This window comes from Leptonychotes weddellii, chromosome 3, assembly GCF_054177405.1.
Source record: "Leptonychotes weddellii isolate Sample4059 chromosome 3, ASM5417740v2, whole genome shotgun sequence".
Taxonomy (NCBI): domain Eukaryota; kingdom Metazoa; phylum Chordata; class Mammalia; order Carnivora; family Phocidae; genus Leptonychotes; species Leptonychotes weddellii.
Genome location: NC_138371.1, coordinates 7,528,524 through 7,547,883, shown reverse-complemented (window position 1 = coordinate 7,547,883; position 19,360 = coordinate 7,528,524). Strand labels below are relative to the sequence as shown.

General features: G+C 45.0%; 1 protein-coding gene across 7 annotated transcripts in view; it reads left to right on the top strand.

The window, feature by feature from the left end:
- ARMC9 (armadillo repeat containing 9) overlaps positions 1–19,360 on the top strand; it is a 137,082-nt gene that overhangs the window by 26,622 nt on the left and 91,100 nt on the right. For 5 of the 7 annotated variants that reach the window (XM_081813414.1, XM_081813412.1, XM_081813411.1 and 2 more), the window contains exons 8-9: positions 5,670–5,827; positions 12,480–12,578. In XM_081813414.1, the coding sequence (XP_081669540.1) occupies positions 5,670–5,827; positions 12,480–12,578 (257 nt within the window). The remainder of the gene's footprint in view (positions 1–5,669; positions 5,828–12,479; positions 12,579–19,360) is intronic. The other 2 variants (XM_081813413.1, XM_081813416.1) reach the window with 1 other exon arrangement.

Genomic DNA, 19,360 nt, shown 5'->3' with positions numbered 1-19,360 from the left:
TGGGTCCTGCCCTGCAACTCCTGGAAATGCACCTTTGCCCCACTATTTCTGTTTCTGTTCCAACCCTAGTGCACCATCTCGGGCTTAGTGGCATAAAACAACAATGTCCATTTATATTATTATCACCATCTTGCATGGCTGGGAATCGTGTGCTCAGGCAGTTCTCCCTCAGTGCCTCCTGGATGCCGATGGAGCCTGGTGGAGCCATCTTCAAGGCTTCCTCACCCACCTGCGCAAGTCTGGGGGCCTGTGCTGAGGCCCTTGAGTGGAACTCCTACGTGGCCTAGGCTCGTCGCGGCGTGGTGGCTGGGTTCCAAGGGCGAATGTCCCCAGACAGAGCCAGTGGAAGCTGCATCACCTTTTCTTTTTTTTTTTTTTTTTTTTAATTTTTTTTTTAAGATTTTTAAAATTTATTTATTTGAGACAGAGAGAATGAGAGAGAGAGAGCACATGAGAGTGGGGAGGGTCAGAGGCAGAAGCAGGCTCCCTGCCGAGCAGGGAGCCTGATGCGGGACTCGATCCAGGGACTCCAGGATCATGACCTGAGCCGAAGGCAGTCGCTTAACCAACTGAGCCACCCAGGCGCCCTGCATCACCTTTTCTAAACCAGCCTCTCAAGTAACTCAGCGTCACTTCTGTTACATTCTCATTAGAAGCAATTCCTAAGGCCAATCTACATTCAAAGAAAGGAGAATGACCTTCCACCTCTTGATAGGAAGGAGTGTCAAAGACGGGGCAGTCATTTTAAAACCACTACCTCACCTGCATCCTTAGAGTTTCAGAAGATAGCCTTAGTTCTTGACTGAATCTGCTTGGCCTCTGTTCAGATTCGGTCTTTGAACTCCTAGGTACTGGTGGAGGGAAAGTGGTGGGAAACCTCCCCGATTCCTGAGTCTCAGCCAGCCCTTGTCACCCCAACATACCCTGCAGCTTTGGAGGATAGCTTTCTGCCAAGAACCAGTCATGTCTCTGAGAAGTAGCCCAATTTTACAGATAAATCTGGGAGAGGGAGTGCAAAAGCTGGGAGGGGAAGAGCCTGTGTTTTTCTATAGATCTTTCCTTTGGATTTCAGCAAGGAGACCAGGGTGTTTGAGCCTTTTTTAGGTTCAGTTTTAATTGAGTTTTCTGAGGAAGCCAAGCAGAATGTCTGTGGAATTGAGACTGGCAGGCCCAGCGTGTGGCTGTGGCAGAATAAGCACCGCATGCAGCGTTGCCATGGATACCAGAGATTAGCGCTGCAGAGCGCTGGTACCAGGGGCCCCGGGCCAGTGTCGTGACAGCCGGTTGTCTGCACTTTGTCCCCTCCTCCCACACTTATGGCTGCAGTGATCTCAAAGCCCAGACATGCCCCCAATTTAATTTAATTTTAGACTTAGGTGTTGTTTTTTACATTGAATGGTTGGGCGAGTCATTATTCTGTGTGTCTTGATAGGAAGGTTTCATGGATCAGCTAAGAGTTCCATAAGCTTTTGAAGGAGGCAAGAAAAGTGCTTGAAGGGGCACCTGGGTGGCTCAGTTGGCTAAGTATCTGCCTTCGGCTCAGGTCATGATCCCAGGGTCCTGGGATTGAGCCCCGCATCGGGCTCCCTGCTCCTCGGGGAGCCTGCTTCTCCCTCTCCCTCTGCCTGCCGCTCCCCCTGCTTGTGCTCTCTCTCTCTGTCAAATAAATAAAATCTTTAAAAAAAAAAAAAAAGTGCTTGGAGTAGAAAATTCTCTGAAAAGGAATTATATTTTAAAATGGAGTTTAGAAGAAAAATTCAGGTTGGAAATACAGCATATTGTGTTATTATTTTACCTGGCCATCTAAAAAAGGTAGAGAAATCATATCTTTCGGCATTTTTGCCATTAATTGATCTGACTCCTTCAGAAAATGAGCAAGTGACCGTTTTTCTAGAGTGTAGAGCCCTAAATGGTATTTTAAAAATGATGACCAGTATTCATAGTTATACATCATAAGTTTCTCCATCCAGTACTTGTGGATTAGCAAAACAGCAAAGAGCCAATTTATATCTGAATACAAAGAAGGGAGAGTATATTGTATTGTAAAGTTAGAGTGATTGATTTTAGATTTTTAGATGTTGGAAAAATAGTTCCATATTTTAAAATGTACCATTTTGTTTTGAGCAACAAAGGGATCACTAAAATTAAATCTCATCTACTCTTTAAAAAAAAAAAAAAAAGCTATGTACTTAAAGTGGAAATGTTAAGAGAAAGCTTGAGGCTTGGCCACAGGGGAGATCTCCATCACTTTTGTTACTGTTTCAATGCATGCTGGAATGATCGAGAAACTTTCTGTGACCTTAACCCACATTCTTTTAGTTGTATATATCTCTTTGCTTAAAACTTGGGATGTAGTTCTTTGGATTTTGGTACAAATTCTGTCAGTAGTTTTGAAATATGAAGAGTCTCAATAAATATCACTGGCATGACTAAGAGTGTTTCATTAATATAACATGGAATTTGAAATGAGACCTCTCTGCTAAAAGTTGAGCTCTTGCACGGCTAGGGATCTTGGCTCAGTCGTCCTTGTCTCATAAAATTTTTGAGAAGGAAAAAAGAGTCAGAGTTCTTTTTAATGCTCAGAAATAAAGTTGAGATCTTGGAGCTGCGACCCCCAGTAGCTTCCAGTAATGGTCATGTCCTGTTTGTAGGCAGCTAAGGTGTCTCTGCAAGGTGGTATCTGTCTCTGTACAGCAGGCTGCTAAACAGTGTGTTTGAACTGGTCACAAATATTTTTGGGTCCCTTACATTTAGCTAATTGCGCAGTGAGTTTCCGAGGGGGAGTGTTCCTTTGTGCAGTCCCCTTTCAAGAGGGACAATTTTGGTGGCTTTTTTTTTTTTAAAGATTTATTTATTTATTTGAGAGAACGAGAATGAGAGAGAGTACATGAGAGGGGGGAGGGTCAGAGGGAGAAGCAGGCTCCTCGCTGAGCAGGGAGCCCAATGCGGGACTCGATCCCGGGACTCCAGGATCATGACCTGAGCCGAAGGCAGTTGCTTAACCAACTGAGCCACCCAGGCGCCCTTTGGTGGCTTTTATATTGATGATTTGTGAGGTCATTTGCCCCAGTTAATGGGTTTTGGTTCTTCATTCATCATTTGCCACTTGGTACACGTTGAGAAAGTTCTCATAGATGCTGTCTAATAGTCATTACCACGAAATGGAATTATAAACCATCCTGTAGAATTTTCATCATTGGAAGTTCTAGTTTATACTGTAATTGAGCATAGGAAGATGGTAGTGACTCCTTCTCCCTAATAGTATTTAAGTAAAAACTCGATAAATGATTTCCAGAGATGTTCTCCAAAGATTCAATAAAGAATGTAAGTTTATTATTTTTTATTTATTTATTTTTAAAAGATTTTATTTATTTATTCGACAGAGGGAGAGATAGAGAGAGCAGGAACACAAGCAGGGGGAGCGGGAGAGGGAGAGGCAAGCTTCCCGCCGAGCAGGGAGCCTGATGCGGGGCTCGATCCCAGGACCCTGGGATCATGACCTGAGCCAAAGGCAGACGCTTAACGATGGAGCCACCCAGGTGCCCCTGGATGTAAGTTTATGCCAGAGGAGTTTTTAAAGTTATCTTTCAATACTGAGATTTGAAGGATGCTAAGCAATAATAATAATGTTAGTTCATTATTATGTGATGTTTTGGGTTTTAATAGTTAAAATATTTTACTTCTACACATAATCACAAAACAAAGTTTTTGAAATACAGTTTGTGCATGATCTTCATGGCTCTTTAGAACACCAAGAGGAGGGGTGCCTGGGTGGCTCAGTCGTTAAGCATCTGCCTTTGGCTCAGGTCATGGTCCCGGGGTCCTGGGATCGAGCCCTACATTGAGCTCCCTGCTCGGCGGGAAGCCTGCTTCTCCCTTTCCCACTCCCCCCTGCTTGTGTTCTTTCTCTCGCTGTGTCTCTCTCTGTCAAATAAATAAATAAAATCTTTTTAAAAAAAGAACACCAAGAGGAATAGATGAGTTAGGACGGCCGTTCTCAAACTTATGGTATGTGTCAGAGCCATTTGGGGACTTTGTTGATCCTACAGTTTCTTAGCCCCCAGCCCGCAGCCACAAAATCAGAGTCTCCGGAAGTGAGGCTTGATCATCTTTATTTCTGGATGCTTCTAACATATTTCAAACTTTGCGTCTTACTGTTTTACAGTGTAACCTCTGGGTTTTTCAGGTTATCCTCTTGCATAGAAATACATTTAGAAAATCTTTGGCCCTTCCCATAGAGGAAACAGTAGTAATTGCTGCCACTTACTGACTTCCTCCCGTGGGCCAGCAGTGAGCTAGGCACTTGGATGTATCTGCTCATTGAATCCTCACAATGACTCAGTTTTGTATGTGTGCTTTTTTTAAATTAAAGTGTGGTTGACATACAGTGTTATATTAGTTTCAGGTGTGCAGTACTCAGTGCTCACCTGGGTAAGTGTTATTGCAGTATCATTGACTGTATTCCCTGTGCTGTACAATCCCACAGTAACTCTTCAAGGTCATTATCATCCCCATTTCATAAGGCATGAGAATCAGGGGCGCCTGGGTGGCTCAGTTGGTTAAGTGTCCAACCCTTGATTTCAGCTCAGGTCATGGTCTCAGGGTCGTGAGATCGAGCCCCCTGTTGGGCTCTGTTGGGCATGGAGCCTTCTTAGGATTCTCTCTCTCCCTCTGCCCTGCCTCCCCCTTGCATGCATCCTCTCTCTCTCTAAAAAAAAAAAAAATATATAGAAAGAAAGAAATGAGTATCAGAGAAGTTAAGTATCTTGCCCAAGGTATCCAGCAAGAATGTGGTAGAGTAGGGGCTTGAGCCCAGGTCTTTATGATTTTAAAATCTCTCTCTGTATAGATGAAATGTGTTCTAAAACAATGACTTTAAGTATTATGCAGTACCTGGATTGGGACAGGAGGGAGTTAACTTGGGTCTGCGGGCAGCATCATTTCCTTTGATCCAAACTTAGACTTCTGGGAGGGGGGAAAGTAGGATAGGAGAAGGAGTGTTGACATGGATGAAGTTTGCTATTCCAGCTGTGTCCTGGGTGGCTTGGCCATCAAGTGCTGCCCCTGGTGGGGAGTCCAAGAAGAGAGCCCTAACATCTTCCAAGGCTGCCTGCTCTAAGGCCCAGTGGGGTGGTTTGTGCTTTATCAAGCTGGCAGAGTGAGCACCTGGAACCTTACCTAATTCTGGATTCTAGCTTTCTCAGCATTAGTCAAGTAGCCTAACCTTTACTTAAAATGAAGAACTGTCCTGTAGATACTTACTGTCCCCTGGACAACATCACAGGACAAAACCAGGAAAAGACAGAGGTTCAGTTCATCCAGTTTGTGAGCTGATTGTAGAAAGAAACACTGAGTTTGTTTCTCGTACATAGAACAACTAAAAGAAATTGCATGGAGCTCAGTCAAGGAAATAGATTGTGTGAAGAAAACCAGTGATGGTTCAGTTGAACTACCAGAGACAAGAAATTGAAAATCAGTGGTTACACAGCACTTGGTAATTAAACATGTAGAGAAATAGCAAAGTGTTAAACACAAATAATGTCAAGTTCATTGTGATAGCAAAATATTCTGAAAGTAGGCATGATACTCACTTGAGAAGAATATGATTATTTTTTATTTTGTGGGGTTTTCTTACTGTATATTTGTTTCAATATGTATTGTCTTCCTAGAAGTGTCACAGCAGCTCCACCAGCAGCTGATAGAAGCCGAGCGAAGGTCAATGACATACCTGAAGCGGTACAACAAGATTCAGGCAGACTACCACAATCTCATCGGGGTCACAGCAGAGCTGGTGGATTCTCTGGAGGCCACAGTCAGTGGCAAGATGGTAAGAAAGATCCGCAGTCACTCATGTGTCTGTTAGGAGCTAAGGAGGTGTTAAGAGCATGGACTATGTTGATAATGGGATTCCTGGCCGCTCCCAGCCAGCGAGACCTACCCCTGTGCCTCACAAAGCCAAGAGCAGAAAGGAGACCACGCGGACATTCCACACCGGTTATTGTGCTGCTTGCTGTATTTTATCCATTTTTCCTGACACACTGTCGACCACATCTTTATTCCTCTACCTTATTCTTAACATTAGCAAAGAATAAATTGTCTGGCAACAGAAAATAATAATATGGAGTGGCATAAAAATGAGGGAAATATGCTGCTGGTGTAAAGGAAAGTTACAGATTTTCACATATTGATTTTATATCCAGCTATCCCTCTGAACTCTGTTAATCTGATAGATTCTTTTGATCAATTCTCCTGTATTCTAGGTTGGCAGTCATATCATCTTCACATAATGATATTTTTGTTTTGTTTTGTTTCATTATTTTATAATGACTTTTCTTTTTTCTTGGCATACTGGCTAAGACTGTGGAACATTGTCAAATAATGTGGCCATGGGCCTCCTTGTCTTATTTCTGAGTTTAATGGGAATGACTTTAGTGTTTCATTTACTAAAATATTAGAAAGTATAATAAAATTTCTTTGTGGAAATATACATTTTTCTATAAAAATGGAATAATTGTAGGTTCACATGCAATTTTTAGAAATAATGCAAAGAGAGTCTTGGCACACTAGCCAGTTTCCCCCAATAGTAACATTTTTGCATAACTGTAGTACAATACTACAACCAGAACTGATGTTGATCCAGTCTATTGATCTTATTCTGATTTCCCCAGTTTTGTACTCATGTGCATGTATTAAGTTCTGTATAATTTTGTCACAAATGTAAGGTTGTGTATTAAAATTGTTTTTAGTGGGCTGGCTCAGTTGGTAGAGCATGTGACTCTTGATCTTGGGGTTGTGAGTTTGAGCCCCATGTTTGGCATAGAGATTACTTAAAAAAAAATAAGTTTTTTTCGTGACTTAAAAATATGCTTACAAAATAATATGTATTATAAAAATTTTAGAAATCGAGAACTCTGCAAAAATGACATTAAAATTACCTGTAATTGTGTCACTTAGTAATAACACTTGTTAACATTCCATATTTTTTTCAGTGCTTGGCTACATGTGTTTTACAGAAATGGACTCTAGTTCACCCAAAGTTTTCTAATCTTTTTTCCTTAATACTGAATCTTGCGTTCTTGAAGTCATTATTCTACACGCCTCAAGCGTTAGTGGCTTCAATCCCATTATATGGCAGTGTCGTACTTCACTTAGTGTCCCATCCCTGCAGTTGGACATCTAGGTCATTTCCAGCTTTTCACTGTCATAAATTATAAATGTCATGGGAGAAGATGAGCCTCTGTGACATTTTTAGTTTTATTTATTTTTTTAAAGTTTTATTTATGTAAGTCATCTCTACACCCAACATGGGGCTCAAACCCACAACCCCGAGATCAAGAGTCACACACTCCACCAACTGAGCCAGCCAGGGGCCCCGGTTACATTTTTTAAAGTTGGTTGTCTAGGTTGAAATCTACACTACGGTCCTGTTGGAAGGTTCTGCTCATCTGAGTCTACTGGCAGTTCTTATCGTTATACCCTTGCCAGTCCTGGGTATTAGCATTAACATTTGTATTTGTTTGCAGATTTGACCAATGAGAAATAGTATCTCAGGATTTAAATACACATTATACTCTTTACACATGACATTGAACATTTTTTATATGCTTCTCTCATTCGTTGAACGCAGATTTATGGCATGCTTACTACGCACCAGGCCCTCCCTGTTCTAGGCATGTAGGATCTATCAGACGACAACACAAAGATCCTTGACCTCAGGGAGCATACATTCCAGTAGGGGCGAGAGCTAATAAACGGTACACATAAACACAGCAGATAATAAATGATGTCACGTGTTAGAAGATGACAATCGCTGTAGGGGTGAAGGGGATCAGAGTTTGTGGGGATGTGGGCAGGGGGCAATTTTAAATCGGTAGTCAGGGTGTGCTTCATTTGAGCTTCATTGGAAGAGGTGAGGGTATTAGGTATGCAGTCCTCGGGGATTCCCCCCAGAGTTCTAGGCTAAAGGAAGAGGATGCAAAGGACCAAAAGTGGAAGTGTGTCTCTCCTGTTTGAGGAGCCCGGCGAGGGAGGAGGAATGGCACACAGCAGGTCGGGGGTCCAAGGGCCATAAGGATGAGGCCTTTACTCTGAGTAAACTGGGGAGCAGAGCAGTGGGGTGGGGTGGTCTGGATGCTGTGGAAGTATCAGCTCTCGTTGCTTTAGAATGGTCCTTGGAAGGTTAGGGGAACTAGAGAGACCAGCAGGAGGGTCTTGCAGTCACCAGGGCAGACCTGGTGGTGGAGGAGGTAGCAAGTGGGGCCAGAGAGGTGCCCCGCTGGGTGTGTTAGGAGATAGAGCCAACTGCGTCTCATGCTGGCTTGGACCTGGACAGGGGTTGGGGGGATCACGGACGACTCCATGTTTTTGGCCTAAGCTGTGGGGGGGCGGGGGCGGTGCCACCAGCTGTGACAGGGACAGCCTCGGGTGGAACAGGTTTTAGGGGAAAGCAGGAATATAGCTTTGGACATCACTGTTAAGACACAGGCCATTCAGGATTCATCTTTTGTAAATATTTTCCATAGTTTGTTTTTTGGTTTTTAAACATAAGTGTTTCTTAGTTTAAAATTTACATATTTGTATAGTCAAATCAATTTATCAAGTTTTCCCTTCATTCACTCTGCCTTTTCGAAGTGCTTTGAAGCTCTGAAGTGAAAAGAAGCTTTTCCCACTAAGGGAGCCAAATTAATACTCACCTTAACTTTTTTCTATTGGTCGTCTTGTTTGGTTTTTATTGTTTTAATTTTACCTTTAAATCTTTAATCCATATGGAATTTACTTTAATAGATGATATAAAGAAGAAATTACTCCCCCCAAAAAAGATAACCATTTGAGCCAGAACTATTTACTTCTGTCTTCCTTTACTAATTTGAATGGCTACCTTTATCATGTAGTGGGATTTTCATTTTTTCCATTGATCTATTTTTTTTTCTTCTTTTAAAGATTTCATTTATTTATTTGACAGAGAGAGACAAAGCGAGAGAAGGAACACAAGCAGGGGGAGTGGGAGAGGGAGAAGCAGGCTTCCCATGGAGCAGGGAGTCAGATGCGGGGCTTGATCCCAGGACCCTGGGACCTGAGCCGAAGGCAGACACTTAATGACTGAGCCACCAGGCACCCCATGATCTGACTATTCTTAAGCTAGTAATGCATTGTATTTTTTACCGTAGTAGCGTTTTAATATGTTTTAGTATCCTGTACTGAAAGCCTCTTTGTTTCTGTGAATGCATAGCCCACAAACTGCTGCAAGTTGCTTGGTGCAGCCAGAAGGGCCAAAGCTGGGGAGGTGATGCAGGGAAGGCGGACTGGCAAAGATCATCTCCCAAAGATCGGGGAGACCTAGAGACCATGCTTAGGAAGTTTTGCTTTGTCCTGTAGTTAGTGAGCAGCTTTTGAAATGTATACCTTAAAAATTGGACTTTTCAAATTAATTAGCTTTTTTTCTAGTTTTAAAAATAGCATGTGTTGACTTTTCTTTAAAACAGAAAAGTAGGGGCGCCTGGATGGCTCAGTTGTTAAGTATCTGCCTTCGGCTCAGGTTATGATCCCAGGGTCCTGGGATCGAGCCCCGCATCGGGCTCCCTGCTCAGCAGGAAGCCTCCTCCTCCCTCTCCCACTCCCCCTGCTTGTGTTCCCTCTCTGGCTGTCTCTCTCTGTCAAACAAATAAATAAAATCTTTAAAAAAAAAGAAAGAAAGAAAAGAAAAGTATCAGGAAGAAACCATACATGGCTTCTGTAACCTCTGGTAACAAATATGGGCACACAGAAGGTTCAAACAATACAGAAATAAAGAAAAAGAAAAGCATATGCCTTTGTTTGCCTTCCCTCCTGTTAAACAACAGCTACCAAAAGAGCCAGAGTCATGTGGTGTCAGGTGTGGCCTGCTGACCAGGGATGGGCCCGTGAGCTCCTACTGCCACCACACAGGGAGAGAGGCGACGTGATGGTAGGGCCAGGGACCAGACTTTTAACTGGCTTGTTTTTAATGTAAAAAAAATACACGTTTGTGGTAACAAATTGGAACAAGTCTGAGTAGTCTATACTAAAGAGCAAAAGCACCCTCCTATACACAGTTTCTTAGTGTCTCTTCTTTATTTGTATTCAAGATGAACATTTTCTTGTGTATTATTTCCAAACATTTCTATGCAGATGCATGTGTGTGCATGCAGCCTACCTATACTTGGGATCCTATGACCCATTATTCTTTTGAAACTTGGTGTTTTACTTTCAGTATATCTTTGAGATCTTTTCACATGACCACACTACCCTCATTCTTTTCTAGGCTTGTACATTATGTACATTATGCCATTGTAAGGGTGAACCATAATTCATCAGATCTTTGATGGTGAACATTTAGATTTTTTGTCTGCTAGAACAAAAAAAATGTTGCAATGAACATCCTCGTATGTACTGTATACCTTTGAAAACAGGTAAGGTAAGATCCTAAGAGTGGAATTGTTAGGTCAAAGGTTATGGGCATTAACATTTTGATAGATGTTGCCAAATTATTTCTTCTGAGAGTTCAAAGATGTCTACCTGACCCTCCCAGGAGTTTATCTGTATCAGAGTGTTTATTTCTCCACACACTTGCCAGCGCTAGACACTATTATACTTTGATTATACTTTGAACTCTTTCCCGGTTTTGTTAAGTAAAACTTCGTGTTCTGAATGTTTCAACTTATATTTCTTTAATTATGTATGAGGCTGAATATATTTTCATATGTTTGTTGGCCATTTGTACTTTGCTTTTTAGTCTACTGACCATTTGTGTCCTTTCCTCATTCACCCTGTTTTAAGCAAGAAAGTGACGCAGTCAAATTTTCTTGTTAAAGAAGTGGTTCTGGTAGCAGTTTCAGAAGTCAAAGGAGGAAACAGTTTCAGAAGTAAGGGGTGATGCAAAGTCTCAGAAGCCACAGAAAACTTTAAAAGACTAGCACTGAAAAGTGTCCAATGATTTTGACATTTAGAAGGTCAGTGGTGGTGTCCTTTGCCATGGAAGTTTCCATGGAGTGATGTGGCTGGAAACCTAATTGTAGTGTGTTGGGAGGTCCAGGGGAGGTGAGACAGCAAACGTGGGCTGTTCTCTCGAGGACCTTGGGTGTGAAGGAAGAATACTGAGCCGGTGGTCGATAGATGAAGACCTAGGGTAGAGGAAGGGGAAGGTGCTTTTTAAATATGAACTATTTTTGGATGTTTTTAGGTTATAGACAATGAAGAGGTGTAAAAGGAAAGGTTAAAAATATAGGATGAGAAAGGAATGTTTACATTTTGATACTATCGAAATTCAGAGGAAATGGATGCAAGATAATGTGGCAAGTGCGGGCCTGAGATGGGACGCTTCTTTGTCTGAGTCGCTCCACATAGAGCTGAGTGTCAGGGGATGAGCACAGACATCTGCCATGGGTGCACAGAGCCTTTCATGTGTCTGAAGCAGACCGGAAGTTTCCAGTGGGTCAGTGGAGTACTCCAAGGAGAGGAGTGGGTGCAGCTCCGCATTGCAGCTCTTTCTAACTTGTGAATGGGTTGCATAGTCCTCGCATGGGGACCACCGAGTGAGGGTGCGGAGAGGGGCCAGTGACATGACCATGTGGGAGTTCACCACATGGAATCATGAGCCCAGGGAAAAGGAGCTTCCCCTCCAGCAATCAGGCATTAAAAAAAAAAGGCCGGAAGGGTGCAAAATGGTTAATAGTTACCTCCAGGGATTGGTGTATGGGGAAGGATGGGACTGGGGAGAGGTTGGGGCACTTGTGCGATTTAAGTGTGCATTCTTTTTATAAAAAGAGAAGATGTAAAATGAAAAAAAATTCAGAGATTACCACCTGAGATGCTGTATGCCAGTCCTGAGTTACAGTAGCTAACTAGAGGGTGGGAGAGGTGCTAAAGAAAGGCCAGAATTGAGTGCCATTGACGGGGACAGCAGGGCAGCCTCATGCTGGCAGGCACTCGATCAAAAATGTCTCCACCATTCATTCCGCAAGCACTTCCCGAGCGACCTGGCCTGTGCTGGGCATATGCGTGATCTCATTCACCCTGTCACCATGACCCACAAACGCAGACATTGTTCGTCTCACTCGACAGATCAGAAGGCAAGGGGCAGAGCTGTTGGTTTTCTTGAGTCCAGGGCTTGAGCCCAGATTTTCAGATGTTAAGCTCACCATTCTTTCTACCACCCGTTGGCCACCCGATTGACTTTCCTGCTGGAATTCACACACACACAGAAACGGTTTAAAATCAGTTTCTTTTACATGACCGTGAGAGTACCATCTCGTGCAATTACAGAATTCAAAATATGATAGCCCACGATCATACCTGCAGTATGTTAGCGGTTTATTTCTGTCGGGCCCAGTGCTTTAGCTCCCAGAGCTCCTGTGCGTACCTTACAGAAAGCCCGGTGAGGGCTCTGCTAATCGCTGGGGCCCGTGATGTGCCTGCGGGAGTTTTGGGCCTCTCACCAGCCATCCTCGCGCCCCTCTCCGCAGATCACCCCGGAGTACCTCCAGAGCGTGTGTGTCCGTCTCTTCAGTGACCAGATGCGGCAGAGCCTGGCCCACAGCGTGGACTTCACGAGGCCTGGGACGGTGAGGCTCTGGGCCCCGCGGCTGCCCCCCAGATTTAAACATAGCCTAACTAAAAAAAATGAAAGAACAAGGGCAAATAACATGCAGGAGTCTGCATTCCGGAGGTCTGTAAAGTCCCAGAAGGAAGAGAAAGCTGTTTTTGAGGAGTGAGCAGCTGGGGGCTGCATCCCGGGGGCGGCGGGCGAGAGGTTTAGTCTGCTCTTCCCCCTGGGGCTGTTCCATCCAAGGCCTTACCGGTAACAGTGAGCAAAGCAATAGGAAAGGAAGGAAACTTCATTCTCTTTTTTAAAATAACTGCCATATTGGAAGCTGTACCGTCAAAAACAGGTGCTCTCTCTTTTTCTTTTCTTAACTTTTTACTTGGAATAATTGCAAACTTACAAAGAAGTCGCAAAAATAGCACAAAGGACACTTGTATACCCTTTACCCAGATTCAGCGACTGTTGGCATTTTACCCATTTGTTTACTTTGTCTGCACACACACACACACACACACACAGAGTCTGTTTTCTGAGCCATTTGAGAATAAATCACATATATTATGGCGTTTTACTCCAGTGTAGAGTTCATTTCTTTCTTTCTTTCTTTTTTTTTTAATAAAGATTTTATTTATTTATTTGACAGACAGCGAGAGAGGGAACACAAGCAGGGAGAGTGGGAGAGGGAGAAGCAGGCTTCCCACGGAGCAGGGAGCCCGATGTGGGGCTCGATCCCAGGACCCTGAGATCATGGCCTGAGTGGAAGGCAGATGCTTTTAACGACTGAGCCAGTCCGGCGCCCCTAGAGTTCATTTCTTAAAAGGAGTATTCTCTTATGTAACCATACAATGATCCGCTTCAGTAAATTTAATGTCTTTATGATGCTCTTACCTAATCTGGGCATGTTCCTTTTTTTTTTTTTTTTAAAGATTTTATTTATTTATTTGACGGAGAAAGACACAACGAGAGAAGGAACACAAGTAAGGGGAGTGAGAGAGGGAGAAGCAGGCTTCCCACTGAGCAGGGAGCCCGATGCGGGACTCGATCCCAGGACCCTGGGATCATGACCTGAGCCGAAGGCAGATGCTTAATGACTGAGCCACCCAGGCGCCCCTCTGGGCATGTTCCAATTTGTCACCTGAGCCATGTCCTCTATAGTTGTTCCCTCATTTAAAAAATTGAACATTTCCCTTTTTGTGTTTCATATTTTCTCGTGATTAGATTCAGCATTTGCATCCCAGGGCAAAATATTTCTTAGATGATGTTGCGTCCTTCTTAGGATAGCTCATCCAGAGGCATGTGGTGTTGTGTTGGGGTTCTTAACCTGGGGAACGAGTACACCAGTGTCTCCTGCGGACATTTTCAGAGTTCTTGAACCCATGTCCCTGGAGCTCACCTCAACCTGCTGTCTGGGCCACAGGCTCAATGGTGGAGCCAGGCGTATTCAGTTCAGAAGGAAGTGCCAGGGGATCCTGAGGCACCCCCATGGGTTAGAGCCACGGCTTTTAATTAAGGGGGAGGGTTTGCACATTAGTATTAGGGTCTTCATAAACAGAGGCCTTTTTTAGTATTAAGGAAAAAATGTATACCCTACCTCATTCTCAAGTATGTCTGAAGCAGCTTATTATGAGAAAACACAAATATGAGAAATGAAAAAAATAGAAGATGGGAAGAACAAAATTGTGGTTAGAACTCATAGAAACAGAAAGTAGAGTGGTGGTTCCCTGGGGCTGGGAGGTGGGGGAAGTGGGAGATGTTGGTCAAAGGGTGTAACTTCTGGTTATAAGATGAATAAGCTCTGGGACTTTATAGCATGGTGGCTAATGTTAACAATATTCCATTAGGGGCGCCTGGGTGGCTCAGTCCTTAAGGGTCTGCCTTCAGCTCAGGTCATGATCCCAGGGCCCAGGGATTGAGCCCCGCATCGGGCTCCCTGCTCCGCGGGAAGCCTGCTTCTCCCTCTCCCACTCCCGCTGCCTGTGTTCCCTCTCTCGCTGTGTCTCTCTCTGTCAGATAAATAAAATCTTAAAAAAAAAAAGCAATACTCCATTATATGCTTGAAGGTTACTGAGAGGGTAGATCTTAAATGTCCTCAGCACCACCCGCAGAGTAACTGAGGTGACGGGCGTGTTAACTCACCTGATTGCAGTGATCATTTCAGTCTATACGTGTATCAGTGCAGCACTCTGTACACCTTAAACTTACACAGTGTCCTCTGTCAGCTGCGTCTCAGTAATGCTGCGGGGGGCAGGGGGGGAAATTGTGGTGAAAGGACAATGAGGGTAGGACAGTACAAACGAGCGTGTCAGGGCTGCCGGACGCCTGTGGAAGGAGGGACAGACCGGCTCGGAGCTTCCTCGCGGCCCGTGCCGCACGGCCCCGTGAGCAGGTACATGATTTCCTCCCGGGGAAGAGAGACAGTTGCGTGGTGTTCATTAGCTACCTTTCACCACACTGAGACAACACACGTGCTACACACACAACGTGGGGAGCACAGCCGTGAGCCGAATGCCCCCGAGCCCGCCGCACATTCCCCGGACAGACCGGTCCCGGGCCACTGACGCCCTCCCTGGGCCCTTTACACTGCCAGTTTCTTTTGTGGGTCTTCACAGAAAGGACATAGTAACGTGGCAGAGAGCAGATGTCCCTGACCCCATCACTCGGCTGCTCACAGGAGCACTGTAGAGCCGTGGGTGGTGGTGGCATAGACAAGTGGATAATAGAAGCTACAGAGGGGCGCCTGGGTGGCTCAGTCGGTTAAGTGGCTGCCTTCGGCTCAGGTCATGATCCCAGGGTCCTGGGATCGAGCCCCGCTTCTCCCTCTCCCTCTGCTGCTTTCCCTGCTTGTGTTCTCTCTCCCTCTCTCTCTCTCTGCCTGTCCGTCAAATAAATAAATGAAATCTTTTTAAAAAAAATAGAAGCTGCAGGGTCTGTGCGGCCACAGTGGTTTTAGCGTGCAGAAATCTTAGAGAATCGGCCATTTTTACATGTGAGGAAAGCACACAGAGACGTCCGAGTTTCAGAAAAGTAACTTCCTTGTGGGCCTTCCAGGATGAGGGGCTTCAAGCCACATCCCTGAGGACTGGCTGAGTTGACCCTCTGTGTACCCTGTACGTTTAGCTGTAGGTCAGTTAAGGAGCATGTTTACCAAAAAGGATGGCTTTCTAGCAGGAATTAGCATAGCAGGACCTGTTTCTAAGAGGACTACTCCTTTCCTCCCTCCCTTCCGCTTATTCATTAGTTCAGCAAATACTTAAGTGTTTTTCAGGTCTGTGTTATAAAATCCCATCCTATCTTGCATATACAAGCATCCTTATATTTTCACTTTCTGTTGGCGGAGTGATGCATCCAGCTTATTTAAAATGGATATCATGTGAATAAGGAGCAGTTTAAAAGGGAGGGGGGACACAACATAGCTGGTATTTTATCCCATTAGACATTAATGTCTTTTGTCAAGAGACTAGTGCTAACGTCCTTCCCTGTTACAGTGGTATTAAGGTACAGATTCTGGGCCTTAGAAGCCAGAAGAGAGAGGATGAGCTCTGTTTATCTTAGTTCCTAACCATTTTCTTTCTCCTGAGTCACTGACTTAGGAACAAGCAATAAAAGCTGCAAGCAATCTTTTATTATTCCCATAGATTTCTGTCTAAGATGATAAACAGTGGATGTGAGTCACTGTAAAAGAACATCCTTGTAAAAGTGTAATAGAACATAGTTGGCTGGGCAAGCCTACAGTCGGTGTAGGATACTGGATTTATAATGTGTGAAGGTACAATTTAGATGGGAAGTCTAGTGGTTGAATGGTAGGATTGAGAGAAGGGCTGCTTTCTTATTTGCCAGGGGTTTAAGTTCTACGCTAGATCCAAACACAATGCCATAGGTGGGCACGGCCCAGCGTGCCCTTTAGGGTGGTCCTCCATCAGCTCCTCTCTGTTCTGTTGACCTTGAGTGTTCCAATTCATTGTACCCTATAAACCTGAACCATTTGGAAAATAGGACAATAAAGGAGAAAGGGGCTGGCAATATTGCCATCAACTCTGATGAAGCTTATGTTGGAGAATGTGGATTTTCTTTGTAGACAGGTGGGTTTCCTACATTTAAATCCTGGCATTCAAGAAATGTGGCCACCCAGTGACGGCCAGCTCTGGCCAAGCCCCTCCCCTCCCCTAGCACCACTGGCAGCGAGGGCCCAAGGGCTGCAGGACTGACCTCTGCTCCCTGGGAGCGCTCATCTTCCCCCACCCGGGAAGCAGGGAGCAGGGCTATGCGTGCCCAGTTCTCTCCCAAACCCCCAAAGCCAGGAATTCACCCCCTGGAGCAGGGGGATTATGCTGGTGCAGGGCCCTGCAGAGGAGACACCATGAGTGGGGCCTAGTTCATGCCCACATAACTGTGTCCAGAACTCCACTCACATGAGCAGAGCTGGTGGTCAAATTCCAATGTTCACAGAAGGACTAATAATGACGGGATTGATTTTTTGAAAAGAGAACTCTCTCAGGTGGCCCCTTCCAGTTTGATTGCCTATCACCACCCTACCCCCTGGTTTGTCATCCTGCAGTCCTCACCAGCTCAGGCTCCAGACCATGGGTTAGTATCTCCTGGGAGACAAGGTAAATCTGTGTTTACATTTTCAGCAATCTGATCATTGTAAGAAGGGAAGCATCTCCCTCGGGGCACAAAAGGCAGGGATTTTTTGTTTTCTAAGATTGTACAAGTAATACACAAATGTGCTCACTGGAGAACAACAATCTAATAGTAAACTGAACACAAATCCGTCTCTCCCTCACACTTACCCATCTCCTCTCCCTCCATAGGTGACCCTGGTGACTGTTTCACATCCATCCTTCCAGACTTTAAAAAAGTATATAGAATTAAGGTTTTTATTAGACATATCACTCTGCAACTAGTTTAAAGAGTTTTCTATATCCTTCTGGATTTATTCACATTTTCCTTATCTTTTAGAGTTTTAATTTAAGAGCAGTATGGTCCGTTTAACCATTCCTCTTGCAAACCTTTAGGTGCCGTTTCAGTTTTTTGCTGTTTCTAATAATGATGCAGCACACATCTTTGTATCTGCAGATAGCATGGGAAAGCACCGTGGTTTGTCTCTCTTCTTAGCCCCCTGTTCGTACTGGGTAAGCACAAATGCAGAGACACCCCAGGGAAGGAGTGCCTGATGGAGGAGAGTGACCATCCTTACCCATGTAGAGCATCCATCGTAGGGCGGGAGTTGGGGGGGCGGGGAGGGCTGACCATGATACAGAGTCCAGTGCTGACTCCAAAGGTGGAAACCCAAGCATAGCTCTGTGGGTGAGTCCCAAGTCCTGCCTAGTGGTATCTGTGGGTTTTGGGGTTCATTGGCTGGAGAAATTCCCATTTAAATGCATCCTTATTTGGAAAAATGGCCCATTTGGGAATTAACTCTTTTTCAGCAACTCCCAAGTAGACCCCATTGGGAATATAAGTTAAAATACTGCCAGGTGTGATTGCATTATATATATTTAAGGCTCAGGACATGCAAATCTTAGAAAGCATTTACTTCAAAATCAGCCATCCTTCTTAGCAGTAAAAACCTGCAGGGGGCTGGGGCTGGTGGCAGTAGTGGTGGTGGGGACCCTTTCTTGGATGGCCTCATGCAGTTGCTCAGGAAACACTGCTTGGCATCGTTCTGCCGAGGAGGATTCTTCCTAAAGCTTGCTGTTGTGTGGACGGTGACCCTGGCTTGAAGTTCAACACCATCAGACCTTACGTTGTCCGTTATTTTGCTTTCTTAAGTCTTGGCAAGATGCCTGCTCCTTGTCTGCCTCGCCTCTGCACCTCAAGGCAGCCTTTTTGGGTCTCATGCTCTGTGTGCTCCATGTTGCACACCTAGCTCACCTGTCCTTGCTACACCTCCTACCCCAATGTCCATCCCATACCTGACCTGACCCTGGTGATGTGAGGATTGATCACCTTTGATCTCAGCCAGTTGGTGGGACCGTGATTGGCAGAGAGTGTCTGTACCTCTAGCTCAGATTTCTCTTCTGACTTCCAGACTCAGACTTACAAGCTTTCTCCCTGTGAATGTCTGATAGGCACATCATTTCTACATCCAAAAACAGGCTCATCTTTTCCTCCAGACAGATGGTCTCCCCTCCTGTACTTCCTGTCTTGGCAAATGACACTCCAGAGAACACCTGCGAATCATCCAAGCCTCTTCCCTCTTTTGGGCCCTGTGTTCAGGCAGTCCTAGGGATCTGAGCGCCTTCCTCCCTCCTGCCCCATGTCTTTGTTGCTTTGTGTCTGTTCGGGCTCTTCCTCTTCCTGTCCCGGCTAAAGCAACATTTCTTAACCGGTCTCAGTCTCAAAGCTCTCACCTGTCTGATTACTCATGCATGCGGGAGCAGGGGTGACCTTTCTGGTTGTGTCTTATTTATTTATGCCCTCAAGTTTCAGGAGGGATGTAGGTACGTACAGGCATCAATCACGTTACTGTCTTGCTTCATACCTGTCGTTGCTCCAGGTCCAAAGTGCTCAGCGTGGAGTCCACAGCCTGCTGTGACCTAATGCCCATCTGTCTCTCCACGCTTAGCTTTGGTCACAGAAAGCCCAAGAGGCCTCAGCACCCCGGCCCCTAGCACTTCCCCACCTGAGCATGGGCTGCATACGTTGCCTAGCCCCAGGCTCTCAGATGACCGCAGGCCACAGGGTGGAGGCAGGGCCCAGGGTGGTGCCCTCTGTGACCTGGTAAGCCAGAGAGGCACCTGCCCGGAAAGTGCGTTCAGGAACTCGGCACTCCCACCCCACTGACTCAGCCTCATTCCC